The sequence below is a fragment of the Balaenoptera musculus genome, chromosome 2 (genome assembly GCF_009873245.2).
Source record: "Balaenoptera musculus isolate JJ_BM4_2016_0621 chromosome 2, mBalMus1.pri.v3, whole genome shotgun sequence".
Classification (NCBI taxonomy): Eukaryota; Metazoa; Chordata; class Mammalia; order Artiodactyla; family Balaenopteridae; genus Balaenoptera; species Balaenoptera musculus.
The window spans coordinates 90,578,984-90,597,361 of NC_045786.1; the positions used below are offsets into that span (position 1 = coordinate 90,578,984).

The 18,378-nt window shown below is 46.7% G+C and overlaps 1 protein-coding gene across 1 annotated transcript in view; it reads left to right on the forward strand.

The window, feature by feature from the left end:
- EHD4 (EH domain containing 4) overlaps window positions 1-18,378 on the forward strand; it is a 92,799-nt gene that overhangs the window by 34,865 nt on the left and 39,556 nt on the right. The window contains exon 3 of the mRNA XM_036845159.1: window positions 8,054-8,151. Within this exon, the coding sequence (XP_036701054.1) occupies window positions 8,054-8,151 (98 nt within the window). The remainder of the gene's footprint in view (window positions 1-8,053; window positions 8,152-18,378) is intronic.

The following is an 18,378-nucleotide window of genomic DNA, read 5'->3' on the forward strand; positions in this document are numbered from 1 at the left end:
CACAAGGGAAAAACTAGAGAGAGTGGCTATTGGCTTCATTTATTTTGGCAGATGATTTACTTCCCTAACAAATTTATTTTTTCTCAAATCCCAAGCATACAGCAGATGAGAGTGGAGAAGGAGCATTCAGGAAAGACTTTGTTTTTTGTTTTTTTGGGTTTTTTTGATGTGGACCATTTTTAAAGTCTTTATTGAATTTGTTACAATACTGCTTCTGTTTTATGTTTTGGTTTTTTGGTCACGAGGCTTGTGGGATCTTAGCTCCCGGACCAGGGATTGAACCCGCGCCCCCTGCATTAGAAGGCAAAGTCTTAACTACTGGACTGCCAGGGAAGTCCCTCAGGAAAGATTTTGAATGGCAAGGTTCTTTATCTCAGAATTTAAAACTTGCTGAAAATAACCCATGCTTTATATAATCGTGTTAATTGAATTCAGAATACATAGAAAAGTAATAGCAAATATTTATATGGCATTTACTATGTGTCTAAACTTTAATTGTAAATTAGCTCTAAATTCTCACAAAAACCCTGTGACATAGGTGCTACTATTATCCCCAACGTAGAGAGGAGGAATTGATGCAGAGAGAGGTTCATTTAACTTCCACAGGGCCACTCGGCTGATAAATGGCAGTGCTGGGATTGGAACCCAGGCCATCTGGCTAGAGTCCTGCTAGTGAGTGCTGTACTGAGCTGCCCAATGGGAGGACGTTTGGACTGAGAATCACTGCCTACTGCCCTCTATCTAACATTTAAGGCTGTCCTCAATCTAGCCCGCCAACAATGATGATGAAGATGATAATGATTATGTCCTAAATTATAGATTAATAATTTCACATACACCCTCTTTTCAGGGCTAATAAGACAGATGATACTAGGGCCATTTTACAGATGAGAAAACTGAGAGCAAATAAGTAAAATGACTTGCCCAGAAAGATGCAGAGACAGGGCTAGAATTCAGGCTCCCTCTTCCCTTTTACCTGTTGCCCTGCACCTCACGAAGCACCAGCAAAGAAGAGTTCCTATCCTTCTAGCCACCTGGTGACCATGTATACCTGAAGCTCACATGTTAGGGATGTACCACCTGGAAATCGATAGCGTACTTAAGAGTAAACAGCCTGCTTAAGTTGTATCTACACGGCAGTGCTGCCGTTTCACCCAGCACTAACACAAGGAAGAGGGTCAGTTAGCGTGGGGTGCTCAAATGTGTGTATGTAATTATAGCATCCCTGTGGGAACAGCAGCAGGCTTAGCTCTAAAGGCAGGCAAACTTCTTTCTACATAGCATACTTTCTGGGAATTAGGTCAAAATACAGTACTTAGTAGGGAGGAGAACTGGTTGTCCGCAGTGGAGAACTTCCACCCCCCACCCTACTGAGCAACCTGTCCCCCCTACCCATACGGGATAGGTCTCATTATTCTGCCCCTCCCGTTACAGGGTGTGGGCTTGGGCATCTGCCCCCTGGGGCATCTTTAAAAGAGTTTAGTACTTCGCAAGATGGTACCAGCCTCGAAGCATTAAACAAACCAGTGGAGCTTAAGCCTCAATCTCTAAGGCTGGTTTCTAAGAAGGTAACGGGAGGTTTACAGTGCACTTCTGAGGAACGAAGACAAATTCCCAAAAAGACAGCTTTGAATGATAGAAACTCCATACCTGAACAATCGAAAAAGAAAAGGAGTTGAGTCTGGAACAAAGAGTTCTATGGAAAATACCTTAATGCGACATTCTGAGACTCCACCGTGCTGCTCTACTTTCTAGAGGAATCCCACAGGCAAGCCTGTCTCGGAGTTGCTCCATGGGAATGTGGTTATTGGGGTTCCAAAGTCTGTTGTCAGGAGGCAGTTCCACCTCTCAGAGGGGAGGGGCAACCCAGCAGCACACTGAGGGCACACACTGAGGGCACAAGCCCTGGGGGACACCAGCGTGTTTTGGTCAGTTCAAGAAATGTCTGACACTTCCCCCTGCAGCCTGCATTTGGATCGGACATTAAATTTTTCCCTCAATCTACTTTTCTGAAAATGGTAATCTTTTTTTTTTAATCCAGATAGCTACAGACATCATTTTCAGTTTAGGGTCTACAATTTAGGATTAAATAGTAGACTTCCACAGAAGAAATTATTAATCTCATTTACTTCTCTGTTTCTCTTTGAAAAATAACTTTAATTGCTGGCCCTAGGGCTTGAAATTTTGAAACTTCCTTTTTGAGCTGAAGGAATCTAAACAGTACTTCCAATGCTCCTGTCATTTTAGCCAGGCCTGATGGTGGTGATGGTGTGATAAAAACAAACCAATGAAAATAACAACACAAAAAAACTCCACTGTCTTAAATTTGCATAATGATTTAGCAATAATAGAATATATATATGTATTTTTGGACTTATACTCTATTCGTTACCTCTATGTTTGTAACTGAATGAGGCTTCATTCAATAGACTTTTTTTAGACTGTGAATATTACATAGTCACTTAGTACCATTGGGATTTTTTAAAGAACTGATTTTTTTAAAAATTATTTTTATTTTTATTTATTTATTTATTTATGGCTGTGTTGGGTCTTCGTTTCTGTGCGAGGGCTTTCCTCTAGTTGCAGCAAGTGGGGGCCACTCTTCATTGCGGTGCGTGGGCCTCTCACTATCGCGGCCTCTCTTGTTGCGGAGCACAGGCTCCAGACGCGCAGGCTCAGTAGTTGCGGCTCACGGGCCCAGTTGCTCCGCGGCATGTGGGATCCTCCCAGACCAGGGCTCGAACCCGTGTCCCCTGCACTGGCATGCAGATTCTCAACCACTGCGCCACCAGGGAAGCCCCTAAAGAACTGATTTAATGCAAGTAAACAGCATCGGTCCACACACATGCTGGCTCCACCAGATAATTTAGCCGCAGAAATTAAGGAAAAATAGGCTCTTGCCAAGAATCACTCTTGATTCACTAGCAAAACTAATTTTTTTTTTTTAAACATGAGAGATTAACTGGTTAGGGTGGAGGGTGGTTTGTTTTGGGTTTTGTGGTGTGCTTATCCATAATAAACTCCCTGAAGCCCTTCCCGTTAATCTTTAACCTCAGGATTTGTGGTGGCTCCTGGATCATCAAGCCATTGTTCTTTGTTGGCAGCTGCCTGCACAGCCCTGGTCCTGTCATCCCAGAAAACCAGCTTTTTTCCCTGTGGTGGCTGGGAGAGGGAGGTTTGATTTAGAAAAGTCTATGTTTAGGTCGAACTGCATGGAATTGCCAATATTCAACCATCTTTTTGCTTGTAAAAGTGGTAGTTCCAATTAAGACTCAGTCTAAGGGATAACCATGGACTTTTCATAGTCTGGATGTGAAATTAAATTCCTGTTGGGCAGTAGAAGTTTAGATCAGGTCTTTGTGGTAGGACCATGTAATAACAATTGGTTATTACAGGTTAGTTGTCAAAGTCTTTTTGCATATTGGGTGCTATTCACTCTGCCAATTTAGGAAGTCGTGTAATCTCTCTGATCTTACTCTTATCAGTAAAGTGAACTGGGGCAAAAACAGCTCCATACTCTCTTCCATTGTAAGCTTAGGTTTATTTGAACCTAAAGACAACCTGGGAGTCCTCAGGCTGGTAGAATTGCTCAGAGACCTGACCAAGGCCAAGAGGTGAGTGAGAAGGAAGACGGCCAGAACCAGATCTGCTTCCCTGTCACTGCTCCGCCCTCCACCAATGGATTGAGAGCAGGTCACACAGAGGGGCCTCTTTGGTGGGGAATTCCAGGGCTATGGCATATCACTCCTTTATTTTAGGATGTTGCCTTCTGTTGATAAAGATAAACAGCGGTGATTCAAATGCATGAAATGGCAGTAGCAGCCTAACAGTTAAGAGCCGGACTGGGGTCAGAACTGCCAGGTTTGCATCCAGCTCCATCACCTCCCAGCTATGTGACTTGGCAAGTTATGGCATGTGACCCTTCTGTGCCCTTGTTGGGGAGGAAGAGATTTTCCTCTACCCTTCTAGGTTCTTCTGGCTGGTCCGAGAGTTAAGTTGACATGAGCCAGATTACCAGGAGAAAATCAAACAAAAATTTAATTACGTGTATACATGGGAGAGATCCAGGAAAACCGAGTAACTAACTCCCCCAGACGGCTGAAGCCCTCACCTTAAATACCATCTTCAGTTAAAGACAAAAGAGGATGTTGGGGGTAGTGGTTTGGAACCTGTAAGGGGAAGAAGGCAGTTGACACAGAGCTGGAAAATAATGTTCGGTAAACAAATGTTCACTGGGCCATGCAGAGACAATGGGACACAGAGAGGAGTTTTAACAAACGGACTTTGCGAGGTTCCCCCCATATACGCAGCTAGTTCATACTGTGTTTATCTCTGGTGACAGCTCCCTTCCTGGAACAGGTCCTCTGTCTACATTCCTTAGGCAGTGAGAGGGGAGGTCAAAGATTCTTCCTGAGTCTTTCTGGGCCTTAAAAATAATCAGCCTAAATTAATCCTCATGCCAATGAGACACATTTTCGGGGTGGCCAGATTTGCTCCCCTCCACCCCAGTCTCATCCTTTGTAGAATGGAGGCGCACAGCCCCACTGCTGAAGGTTGTGGCCATGATTGAGTTCGTTAATGGAAAGTGCTTAGGACAGTGCCTGGCACACAGTAAGTGGTCAGTGGATGCTTGTGCCATTTGATTATTGCTGCAACTACTGGGTATCACTGCACTGGAGATCACATCACTATTAAGCTACTGCCTGGCTCTTTTAAAATATTGATCATCGAATTGGAATGTTAGTGTTTGGAGGTGATTTTAGGAACTGAAATCCCCTTACCTCCTTGTCTTACTGTGCCGCAGGACTTCTAGCCACCGGCCTGAGACCTTACAGCCCAGACCATTCCTTTACTCACCCCCTCTCTGCTACCCCTAAGCCTTCCTTGGTTGTGGGGTGACAGGGAGTTCGGGTCCAATGTAGAGTTCGATCCCCTCCTCCTCTCCTTTTATCAAAAATAAAGTATATCAAGCCAGCCCTGGGTGAGGGACATATTTCATAAAGCTTACGTGAGGCTCCTGGGCTTAACTGGCACATGTGCGTATTTCACGTGAAATGTAGAAGGCAACGCATGGGTACACTTTATGCTTGTTAGTCCCTCTGAAAGAAGTAGGAAATCCATCTTGGGACAGCAAATCTGTGCTTGGAAACATTGCAGCAGTCATATCAGTGGGAAAGGCCTGACCCAGGCTGACTGTGTTATATCCGATAAATAACCCACTTTTCACCTTCCTTTCATGGAACATCAAAGGAAGACAAGATTGCTCTAACAGCATTGCATTAGGGTTTTTTCTGATTATAGTACAACCATTTAAGAAAACACATGTGTGGTTCTAACCCCTAGAGTGTGGGCCATGCCCCCACACAGGGGTCTGAAAGCTGACTGTGCCCTGTGCTCCTTTGCCCACCTCCCCACCTCCCCCACACACATGCTGGGCAGGCTGTGCAAAGTCCAGCTCTGCACATACAACCCCTGTCACCCTCTCTCGGGGTGCCCCTGGAGAGCTCCCCTCCCCCCCCCCTCCCCCTCCCCTCCTCCCCCCTCCCCTCCCCTCACTCCCCCCCGCCCCCTCCTCCTCTCCCCCCTCCCCTCCTCCCCCTCCTCCCCTCCCCTCCCCTCCCCCTCACCTCCCCCTCCTCCCCTCCCCACCCCTCCCCCTCCTCACCTCCCCTCCCATCCCCCTCCTCCCCCTCCCCTCCCATTCCCCTCCTCCCCCACTCCTCCCCCCTCCCCATCCTCCTTCCCCTCCCTCTTCTTTTCTCCCCCCTCCCCCTTCCCCTCCCCCCTTTTGTCTGCAGTCATCCCTCCTGGCCCTGGGCCTGCTTCCTGTATGTTGCGTGGCGATGTCACCACATCAGACCATCTTGTTTTGTGGCTCACACATTTTGTCTCTGCTGTCACGTCAGGAGGCATGGGAGTTGTTGAAACCTTGTCTCTTTGTACGGAGGGAGTGGATGGTTTCTAAATTTTGAATCCCTCTGTTAACTTCACATTAGAATCCAGGGGTTTTGTGTTTTGGAAAAATTGGTATCAAGTGTGAGCTTGTGGTTCTGGAAAAAGGTCTGCCTCTCACAGGAATACTTTATGTGAAAAAGTTTCACATATGTGCAGTTTTCTCAGCATTGCCAGATGTCTTGAGCCGTCTGATAAAAAGGATGGGACTATGATAAGAGACCGAATTACCACAGGAAATGCAGTCCACCACAGATGTGCTCAGAACTCTGTTCCTACCCCAGTTCTAGAGACTTGAATGTGGCGTTTTTTGCTCTGTGAACTTACAGAGAATGTGTAGTGACCCCGGTGCACTTTATTCTCACAGATCTGCTATCTGAGTGTTGGGCAGTGAGGTTTATAAAGGTGGAGGGGCAGGAGAAAATCAGAAATGAGGGGCTTCTCATAAATTAACTTGACCCCTTATTTTTAATGTTATGAGGTTTTTAACTTTACAGGTTGAGTTCTACTCACCTGACATCAGAAATTTCAGGCTGCGGTCCCCAGCCAGCCACGCATTAGCGGCATGGCCTCGCGTGTCGTAACTGCTCTGTGCTTCAACTTTTCCAGCTGCAAAATGATCATAGTTATCATTCCTACATCTTCCTGGGCTGACTTGAAAATGTGGGAAACAATGTCTGAGAAACTTGTCCCAAGCACCTTCAGTGAAAGTTCATTTGCAATGTCAGTAATTGCACGTCTCTCTCAGGGCTGCCCACGCCTGCCCACGCCTGCCCACGCCTGCCCGGGGGCTGTGCTGTCCACGTGTGCGCTGTGAGGGCCGGGCAGGCCTCCCTCTCCTGCATTCCCAGCATATTTACTTTCTGAGTAATCCCACCTTTTCCACTGAATGGAAGAACTGAGCTTTCCCCAAGGATTTTCAAGCCTTCTGCTCACACAGATACCAAAGCTAGCCATTTACAATATAGGAGAAGGAGAGACACTCTAGTGTCTGCCTTAAAACATACACAGTGCCTAACGGAGATCCCCCCAGGTTGCCTGGGGTGGAAGTAACAAAGCATTTCCCTCTGGTCCTCTAGAGTTACACCGTGTTAAAGCTAAAAGAACCTCGCCAGCCCCTGGTCCAAGTTTCTCCATTGACACATGAGAAAACTGAGGCCCAGAATGGGGAAGCCCTTGCCCAGGGTCCCAGGCAAGTTATTGGCAAAGGATGAGCTGAACCTGAACCCAGGTCTGCTGACACACAGGCCGCAATTTTCCTGCCACTTCACTCTGCTTCCAAGGCCAACACCAGGGCAGCCGACTGGAACCACAGCAGAGGGATGGGAATGAGAAGGAGGAGGTGGTATCGGGGAGGTGATGGACAAGGAAGGAGGCTGGGAGATGCTTGGCCAGGGCCCTGCCCACCCCTGCCCCTTTGTCCACTCTTAGGGCACCGAAGCATCTGGAGGATTTGGGGTGTTGCCCACAGGTGCTTGCCCCACCCTGAGCCTGGAGCCGTAGCATGTCCCTGGGGCATCAGGCAGTGAAAACAGGCCCTAGCACCTCTGCTGTCACATTTGGGAGTGAGCAGGGGCTGGACAGAGCTTGGGATACTCCAGCCTAGTGGGGCAGTGACCCTGAAGGAAGCATGGGATTCCCGGGGAGGAAAAGCCTGGGACATTTGTCTAAGGAGCAGGATAGAGGAGGGGTGGGTGGGGCTGGTGGCCTTTGGAGTCACACCGACCTGGGTTTAAAGCTTAGCTCTGAGTGACCCTGAGCAAGTTACATAACCTCCCGGAGGTAAATGGTAATGTCTTCCTCATGAGATTAATATGAGGAACAAATGAGATGATGTTTGTAAAATACCTGTGTTCAATAAACGTTAGCTAAAATAAAGTTAACAGTAAGGGATCTGGTGGTAGGGAGCAGCCGGTGCCAGGCCACCCTCCGATAGCTGCCCTGTGGACCAGCATCTAGTCTCCAGTGGAGGGGCCATCAATCTCCTCCAAGCCCCCGCTTTTCAGAAGATGTCAGTAGCCAGGAGAGGCCAAGGAGCTCCGAGGACAGAGCACTCTGCAACGTGCAGGTTCTGATCCCACCTTTGATCCCTTTCTTCCAGATTCATGTGCTCCCAGCTGCCCAATCAGGTCCTGAAGAGCATCAGCATCATCGACAGCCCCGGCATCCTGTCTGGGGAGAAGCAGCGCATCAGCCGAGGTCAGTGCCCACCCTGCCCTTCCGTGCCCCCCACTCCCCACCTGGGGCTGGCTGAGTCTTTCTCTGATGTTGGCAGAGGATTTCTGCCCCTGTTGTATTCTATCCATCCTCCAGGGCACCCCCAGCATCCCTGGGCAGCCCCAGGGTCCAGAGCTGAAGAGGTCCCAGGAAATAACCAGTAAGTCATATGGTCAAAGGTTCTGCTCTTTCAACTGTGGACCTTTCTGGAGCCTTAGCCATAACCTCTTAATTCCTTTAAACACTGTCATGTAATACTAGTACCCACCTCACATAAATCTTCAGACTTTAAGAGGGGACCACTTGCTGACCACTCACTTGGACACATGACAAAAAATAAAGAAGGCCAGCTAGTGACAGCAAGGGAGAGAGCCCTCCCAGCTGCTCTTCCTCCCTCCACCATTGCCATGTATTCCACCCCAGTCACCTCTGCAGAAGGCTTCTATTTTTTTTTAATTAATTAATTTATTTATTTTTTGGCTGTGTTGGGTCTTCGTTTCTGTACGAGGGCTTTCTCTAGTTGCGGCGAGCGGGGGCCACTCTTCATCGCGGTGCGCAGGCCTCTCACTGTCGCGGCCTCTCTTGTTGCGGAGCACATGCTCCAGACGCGCAGGCTCAGTAGTAGTGGCTCACGGGCCTAGTTGCTCTGCGGCATGTGGGATCTTCCCAGACCAGGGCTCGAACCCTTGTCCCCTGCATTGGCAGGCAGATTCTCAACCACTGCGCCACCAGGGAAGCCCAGCAGCCTTCTATTGAGTGAGCCTTTATTGCTATCTGCTTGGTGCCAGACGCTGTACTGCACACTGGGGATGCAGAAAGAACAGGTGCAGTTTCTGCCCTGGAGGAGCTTGTGTTCTAACAAGGAAGATGGACATTAGTTTCGTTATCACAGAAATAAATAGAGAACAAGAGCTGGGATACTCACTCTTCGATGGGGACTGTCTATCAGAGTGTAAGGAGGATATCTGGCCTTGGCGTGTTGGGAAGGGCTCTCCAGAGGAAGAGACATTGGAGCTGGAATCTGGAGGATGAATAGGAATTACCTAAGGGAAGCTCTGGGGTGGGAAAGGAGAGACAATAAGGCGCTCAGAGGAGATTTGTGGAGAACGGAAAACGCTTGTGAAGAACAGTGACGTCTGGGCTTCTTCAGCCTTCACAACACAAGGCTGAGGCAGTACTGTTTCCAGACCCGTGCACTGTGGTTAAACAGATGGGCCTGCGGTCTCCCCCCACCTTCCCGGTAAAGGGGCTATCAGGAGCAGACCAGAGGACTGTTTACTTACAGAGAGGAAATTCCTGACAGGGAGGGCACTAGGATGGATTCCTGTGGTCCCAGAGGCAGGTCAAGTTCCCTCGCCCTGGCCCTTGAAACAGAGGACAGTTCCTGGAGGCTTTGCTGGGAGGGAGAGGCTGGAGTGGATGCGTTGCTGCTGTTACTTCTCACTGGTAACTCTTTACAGCCCGTGAACAGGAGCAGTGGGGTTATGGCCAGCCAGTGAACTGCCCCACTCCCGAAGCTGAAGAACGTTACACAGGCCCTGGGACACACCTGGGAGCTAGAAAGCGAGGGTCCCGTGACAGGGTTAAAGAAAGGGCTCCCCATGTCTATAAGCCCTCTCTTCTCATGCCGTTTGAGAAATGCTGATTTTGCAGCCTCCGACTGCCTTGCTGTGCCTTCACCCATTCGTTCAGGGACTTAGTGGGCCATTAGGCCTCCCTGAGGCCTCCAAGAACATTGCACTTGTAGAAAAAGCTGCAAATAACAGTTGTTAACGGTTTTCTCCAGCTCCTTAGTGACTTTTTCTTCTGCATATACAAACATACCTTTTTTGACAGAAATGTGATTGCCATGCACATTTGCTACAACTTGATTTTTTGCCATAACAGCTATCGCGGATCATTCTATGCCAGTATATTTAAATTACTTTATTCCTTTTGACAGCTGCTTAGGTTCTATCAGAGGGACATAACGTCATTTATTTAACTGATTTGTGGATGTCGTGTGGTTAATAATTTTTCCCTCTTGCAGACAGCACTCCAGAGAGACATCTTTTTTGTATCTTTACACCTCGGTGCCAATAGATTTTTTTAAAAAACCAATTTAGGACCATTAATTTGGCCCCATTAAACATTGCTCTGCAAATACAATGTTTTGTTTTAAAAGGAAAGTAAAGCAAACCCACGTCCCACAGCTTTTTCAAGCTGCCTATGTTTCCACTGCTTCTGCGTGTCTGACGGAAGTATGCCGGAGATATATGTGGTCCTGGAAATTTTCTTTTTGCCTCTACATTTTAGGACCTCTGGATTTTAGCTTCAGCCTTATCCATTCCTTTTCATTGGCAGGCCTTTGACCAATGATAATCATCCATGTTCTTCAGGGTTTCTCCTGGGCTTAGTGATTCTAAGTGTCTTTCAACCTATAGCTCCTAAAGAGTAGTTAGCGTGGTGTAATGCTTTCAGGATGCTTTGAAGACAGTTCTTTTTAACACTTTATAATAACTGACTCATATCCTGACTTACTGTGGCTTGTCCTTCTTCACATCCTATGCCCAGAAATAGCACGTATGGTTCCAACCAGTCAGCTGGTCCCTGCCACCCTGACAGACAGCAGCTGATGGGGAAGGACCCAGAGCGGCAAACCGGGCACTGTGGCCAGGGTCCCCAGGCTTAGGTGCCATACCGTGTTCGGGCACCGTGGCTGGTTGGAGTCACTTAGCTGACAGTTTCAACCCCAAAGAATGTGTACTGTTTTAAAGCTGCTTCAGCTTAAACTATTGCAAACAGCGCTGCCTTCTCACACACGCTCCTGTCTGCTTCCATCCCTCCAGCTCCTAAATCACAGCACCACCTTCGCCAGTCATCTGTGTCAACACTGGATGAGGCACGGGGACAAACTGTGACCCCACAGAACATTTGAAACATCCGCCATTGACCTTATTGGTGGGGCTTTGCCTCCCTGACGGGTGTTTCGTCTGTGACAGAGGAAGGGGGCAGCTGCTGCCCCTCCACCTCGTCCCTTAGTGCAGTTGGTGGATTAACCCTCGGCAGGCAGAGTCTCATCGAGCAGGTCCCTCTTACACGTGTAGCGTCTCCTTCAAGTGTGTATCCACAGTAGCAGTATGAGAACAGCTGCCAGGTATTGAGCCCCTGCTGTGTGTCTACAGTGTGCTCTTCATTTGGGACTTGCTGAGTTAAACCTGCACACGGTCCTGCACAGACAGGAGCCCAGCCCTGACTAGGGAACCCCTCGCCCTCGCTCCTCTGGGAAAGCGGAGCCTAACAGCGACTGTAAGAATTCTTTCCCCAGCTGCTGGGCAGATGGGCAACCAGGCTTGACATCCGGGGAGCGGACAGAGTAAAAGCTGTTAACGAGGTGCCGCGTTTGGAGAACAAGCTGAGGGGATGTGGGCTTCAGGCTGACGCTGCTGTGTGGACCCAGTCCACCCTCTAGCCTGCAGGGTTGTGCAGCCCTGGCTGAGCACACACTGAGCAGACAGTGCAGCCGCAGGAGGAGGTGATGAGCATGGGGTGACTGCAGAGCACCCCCAAGAAGACCTGCTGACTGCGTCACACTCAGAGTTCTCCCCATCCGCACGGGATGAGGCAGATGGCAGGTGGGGCAGTGGAGCGTCGTGCTACTTTGCTGGTGGTCGAACAGGGAAGGAGGGACCTAAGCTGGGGAGCTGGCCTCGTCATCACTGGCAGCCCTTGGGCACCCCCAGGGAACTGCCCAGGTACCCCGAGCTCTGGGAACCAGATGGCCTAGTGAGGGTATATCTCCAGGAGGGAGTCCTGAACCCGGCTTCAGCCACGTGCCTCCCCTTACCCGTGGCTCCCTTCTTCCTTGTTCATTCTTCTCTCTCGTGACGTCATAAGCCTGCTTCCTTTTTACTCTGTGCTGAGTAGAGGGGGCAAGTGTGATCACACAGAGGACATTGCTCTTCTCTTGGCCAAAGTCATAGGTGACCAGAAGAAACAGTTGACATTTCTACATGATGATTCGTATTTTGGGGTGTTCAGTTTGAGGCAAAACATGGCAAACCCACTCTTATGTTAGAAGTGACCTTTACCAATTAGAATGTGTCTTGGCACAGCCTTCTCATCAGCAGAAGGACCCTAGAAGTCAGGTCCCTGCTCTGTGCTCCAGAGTGAAACAAGAATGCATAGTCAGCATTGGAGGGGAGTAAATGTTGTCTAAATCTCCTCTTTGGATACATAAAACCCACTAGAGTAATTGATTTTGAAGCAATTTTTAGTATACTACTCCATATGGAAACCCATTACCCTTCTGACGTTCCTTAGTTTAATTATAGTTAACAGAAAATCTTTAGGAACAAAAGGGTGAGCTTAGATACTAACTTGTAGTTTTCTTGCCTGACATAGAGAATTCCCATCAAGCAGGAATTAAAATATTCTGATATATTTTTAATAATAACTTTATTCTACTGAAGTAAGAGCTACCTAAAATTCCTACAAACTTTTCTTGCTTCTTTTCTTGTAGCCAATAAAGAAATGTTTGAGTTCTTAAGATTTTCTAAGTTATTTTCTTGAAGTGGGTGGGTGAAATCTGACCAGGTTCAGTCTTGAGAACATCCTTTGCCCTGATGATGGCGTCCAGATTTTTGACTCTATGTGATAAGAAAAGAACACATTTACCCACACATCCTTATTTTCATTCCCAATCTCTTATTATTCCGGCTCCTGAACTGTTTGCTTCCTAAAATACTGTTTATGTCGAGCTGAACCTAAACATCATCTAGGATTTATTTCTGGACTTGACATGAACACAAGTGTGTTTCCAACTGCGTGGTACAAACCTCTGGGTTCTGGCTGCAATTATAACGTCCCTGTCTGACAAAGAGAAGTCTGTGAAAAATTCTAATGTGGCAGCTGGTGTACTTGTCCATCTACTTAACACATAAGCATTTGGAAGGTGCTATTTTAGCAGCAAGTAATTATTCCTGTGGTTTCCTGAGAGCATGAGGTTTTGTGTAGCCTTCAACAGACTTGACTTTGATAACAAAAAGAGTCCAATTTTTCCCTTTTAAAAATTTAAATAACTCTAGAAGAAAAAAACTCTTGATCTGAATTTTCCAACAGATCTACCAGCAGGTCGGACCTAGGACCAGCAGCTTGTCAAATGAAAGTCTAAGGATCCTAAGTCCTAGGTCAGACCTAGGACCTAGGATCTAGGACCAGCAGCTTGTCAAATAAAAGTCTAAGGATCCTAAGTCCTAGGTCAGACCTAGGACCTAGGATCTAGGACCAGCAGCTTGTCAAATGAAAGTCTAAGGATCCTAAGTCCTAGGTCAGACCTAGGACCTAGGACCTAGGATCTAGGACCAGCAGCTTGTCAAATGAAAGTGTAAGGGTGCCTTCTTCTGATGTTTAAGCCCTTCTCTCTATAAGCCTTTCTCATTATAAATCAGTGAATAGAACTGAGAAGACAGTGAAAAATAGAAGGGCAGAAAATGTCCTGCTAGTAAAAGCAATCAATGATGATAATGCATGAAACAGAAGAGATCTAACTGTGCTTCAAATAACATAACAGGCCATAACATTAGCTTCAAAATCATTGATTAATGTCTTAACATTTACATGTAGACATCCTTACGTCCTCCTGATTTTGGCAGCATTAAGGAAAGCACTCAAGAATAAAAAAGGCATCTGAGTACTGACAGGTACACGTGAGCAGGTCATTTCAAGGATATGCCAACACAGTGGAGGTGCCCAAACATAACATCACAAAAGAATTGACAGAACAGGAAACAGGGAATGGAAATCCAACTGGTAATCATTAAAGATGCTAAAAAAATAGCGATGACGAAAACTGTAATCAGGGAAGTCCAAACACACCTCCTTGACACATTTTTTGAGCTTGAAAGACAAAAGACCAGATTTTGAAGGCTGCGCAAGACAGGAGAGAGAACATTTAGAAATGTCCAGATAAGAATGACTTCCCCTCTTGTGCTTTGGGAACAGGGAGGACTAGAGCGGAAAACACACACATACACGGAGGAATGAGTCTTCTTCCCTAGAGGAGCGAGAAGGCTTGGAGCGAGATGTTAGCCAGGTTCAACAGCAGCAGAGGCTCTTCTGAGAAGCGCCTGGAGAGCTGAGAGCTGGAGGCTGAAGAGGCCAGTGGCTCCCAGGGCCAGGCGGTTACGGCAGGTGCTTCCTGTGCTTCAGGTGGACCACACAGCCCAAGGCTGGACTTCACAGAGAGTTTCTGAGGGGGGCCCGCCATGCCTGCCGAGTACCCCAGGAGAAGAAGTTCAGACCTTACTTGGGTAGTATTATAAATAAGAGTAGAAATAATCATTAAATAAAGGGAGAGTCGAGGCAGCACTATCCCCTCCTTCATTCTGTTCACCACCACCCAATACAGACACGGCTCAGGACCATCCCAGCATCTCAGACTGCGGTCACCTGAGCTCACTGGACATGTGACCCTCATTACAGGTGCTACTCCTGTCCCTGCCTTCCCATCCTGTGGTTGGTACAGGGATGTTGTTGTGTTTTTTTTTTCAGTTTTATTGAGATAGAATTGACATATGGCACTGTATAAGCTTAAGGGGTACCACATAAGGATCTGACTTACATACATCATGAAATGGTCACACAATAGGTTTAATGAACATCCATCATCTTACACCGATACAACATTAAAGAAATAGAAAAAATTCTTTTCCTTGTGATGAGAACTCAACTTTCATTTATAACATACAGCAGAGTTAATTATCTCTATCATGTTGTACATTATATCACTAGTAGTTATTTGTCTTATAACTGGAATTTTTTACCTTTTGACTACCTTCATCTAATTCTCCCTCCTCCCACCCTGGTACAGCGTTTCTTAATTTTTTGTTTTGTTTCTGGGCTTTTGGGTTTACGACTGTTGAGGCTCTCTTAGCTCCTCTCCCTGTCCACTGCAGCTCCTTCCAGCTCTAAGGCATCCCCAGGCTTCATCAACATGCCCTTATACCTTCGCGCTTGGATCCAGAAGTTGAGAGGACAGGACCCAAGGTGGAGCCTTGAGGTACTCCAATAGAGACTGCCCTCCACGTTGACAGCAGTTCATTAATGAACAAGTTCAGTCGAGATGCAGTGAGCTCCTGTGTGCCAGGTACTAAGCTAGGAGCTGGGAGCATAAAGATGAACAAGGTGCCGCCCCTGCCTTGGAGTTGCTCCAGCATAGTGTGGTCATCCAGCCAGTCACTGATGCACCAGATTGTTCTGAAAGAAAGCTGTCACCTACATAGAGAATTATTATTCATTCAACAAACACTAGGCAAAAAAGATGGACATGGTCACTGCCCTTATGGAATTTACATTCTGATGGGAGAGTCAGACAAGAAAAGCAGGTAAACAAATGAATAAAATCATTGTAAATAGTGGTGAGTGCCAGGAAGGAAATAGATAAGGCATTGAGCTCAATGAGAAGGGGTGACATGGGAGAGCCACAGTCTCGGAAGGTGACAGAGGCCTGTGGCTGAAAGTTCAGAAGGCGGCGGCCTTGCAGAGGGGGGCAGGTCAAGGTTTTGCAGGTTTTGGCTGACTATGTTGTCTATTCAGATATTTTCCACCTGATATATAAAGGATATATAAAAGAATAGACTTTCAAGTATCAGATATTCACCCATGGATTTCAGTTCCTGCATATTCATGGTTTTTTCTGAGGCCTTTTTTTAGAACCTACACTATTCAGTCTGTAAACCCAGAGTCAAACATGTTGCTTTCCTAGGTCCAGTCAAGGGACTGAAGTCCCTGGGGGCTGTCCTGTGTCATATAGCGGGAAGCACGTGGGCAGGAGAATTGGACTTCCTGGGTTCCAGTTTAGCTCAGCCATCTACTAGCCATGCAGCCTTGGGAAAGTTGTGAATCTCTATGGGAAATGAGGGTAATAATAGTACCTACCACATAATGCTGTTGTAACTGAGTTAATACCTAGAAAGCAGAAAATAATACCCAGCCTAGCACATAGTAAGTGCTCAATAAATGTTAGCTGTTATTATTACTCTCACCATCTCAATGTGGTGGTGGTGGTGTAGGCCGGAGTTTTCAAAGGCTGAATTTAATATTGGTTGGTACTGGTTTCTTGCCTCTTAAAGTCTTCTGTCTCAGAGTAGGGGAAATTTTTGTCAAGTTATTTGAAATGTGGAATTTGTTGTTCAGGGACTGAATATGCTGTGTTTGGCTAAGCATTTTTACCTTTTTTCCCCGTACCTCGGTCATTTTATTGATAATTAGCTGCTTTTTTTTTTTTTTTTAATTTATTTTTGGCTGTGTTGGGTCTTCGTTTCTGTGCGAGGGCTTTCTCTAGTTGCGGCAAGCGGGGGCCACTCTTCATCGCGGTGCGCGGGCCTCTCACTGTCGTGGCCTCTCTTTTGCGGAGCATGGGCTCCAGACGCGCAGACTCAGTCGTTGTGGCTCACGGGCCTAGTTGCTCCGCGGCATGTGGGATCTTCCCAGACCAGGGCTCGAACCCGTGTCTCCTGCATTGGCAGGCAGATTCTCAACCACTGCGCCACCAGGGAAGCCCTGATAATTAGCTTTTAAATTTTGAAATCACATGTCTCTCTGGAAGTGGAAAAGGGACAACACTAATTGATCATCCGGTTTAAAAAATATTTGGTGGAAAAAGAATTTTAAAATAATGGACAGATATTGTGTGTGTGATCTTTTTGGCACTCCTTTATTTTAGAAGTGATGGTCTAAAAAGCAATGGGTAGTAGTAGGGGCGTGCTAGAGACTATTCATTCAACACACATTTATATTGATTGCCTGCTGGGTGCCAAGCACTGTCCTGGATTCAAAAGGAATGAGGCACAGCCCCTGGCCCTGGTGCGCACACTTGGCTGGGGTGGTTGGACCTGCAAACAAGCCACTCTGACCCTGTGCATTACAGGAGTTCTGAACAAGAAGTGGGGTATGGGAAGTAGGCTGTCAGCAAAGCTGCTAAGGGAAGGGACTCTTCTTCCCCTTTTTAAAAAAATCTGCATTTTCTCTCTCTCTCTGAACAATTCAGTGGGGTTTTTGGTTTTTTTGTATATTTACAGAGTTGTGCAACCATCACCACAATGAATTTTAGAAAATTTTCATCACCCCAAAAAGAAACATTGTCCTCATTAGCAACCGCTACCCATTCTCCTCCCCCCAGACCCTGGCAACCACTAATCTACCTTCTGTCTCTGGATTTACCTACTCTGGACATTTCATATAAATGGAATCATACAGCATGTGGCCCTTGTGTCTGGCTCCTTTCACTTAGCATAATGTTTTCAAGGTTCATCTGAGTCAAACAGTGCTTCATTCCTTTTTATGGTTGAATAAAAATTCCATTGTACAGCTGTACCACGTTTTATTCATTCATAAGTTGGTGAACATTCAGGTTGTTTGCACTTTTTTGGCTATTTTGAATAATGCTGCTATGATCATTCATGTATGAGTTTTTGTGAAAATATGCATTCTTGGGACTTCCCTGACGGTCCAGTGTTTAAGACTCTGCACTTCTACTGCAGGGGGCATGGGTGGGTTTGATCCCTGGTCAGGGAACTAAGATCCCACATGGCACAGGGCACAGGCAAAAAAAAAAAAGAGAGTGAGAAAACGTATGTTCTTGATTCTCTTGGGTATAAATCTAGGAGCACAATTGCTGAATCATATGGTAACTCAGTATTTAATGTTTTGAGAAACTGCCAGACTGTTTTCCAAAGTGACTGCATCATTTTATATTTTCATACACCAGTAGTGTATGAGGGTTCCAGTTTCTCCACATTCTTATCAACACTATCATTTTGCTTAGAGCCATCCTCATAGGTATGAAGGGGTATTTCAGTGTGGTTTCAATTTGCATTTCTCTAATGGTTAATGATGTTGAGCATCTTTTCATGTGCTTTGTGGCCACTTCTATATTTTCTTTGAAGAAATGTATATATAGAGGCTTTGCCCGTTTTTAATTGGATTATTTGTCTTTTAATTGTTGAGTTTTAACATTTTTTTTTAATTAATTTATTTTCATTTTTGGCTACGTTGGGTCTTCGTTGCTGTGTGCCGGCTTTCTCTAGTTGTGGCAAGCAGGGGCTACTCTTCGTTGCGGTGTGCGGGCTTCTTATTGCGGTGGCTTCTCTTGTTGCGGAGCACGGGCTCTAGGCATGTGGGCTTCAGTAGTTGTGGCATGCGGGCTCAGTAGTTGTGGCTCGTGGGCTC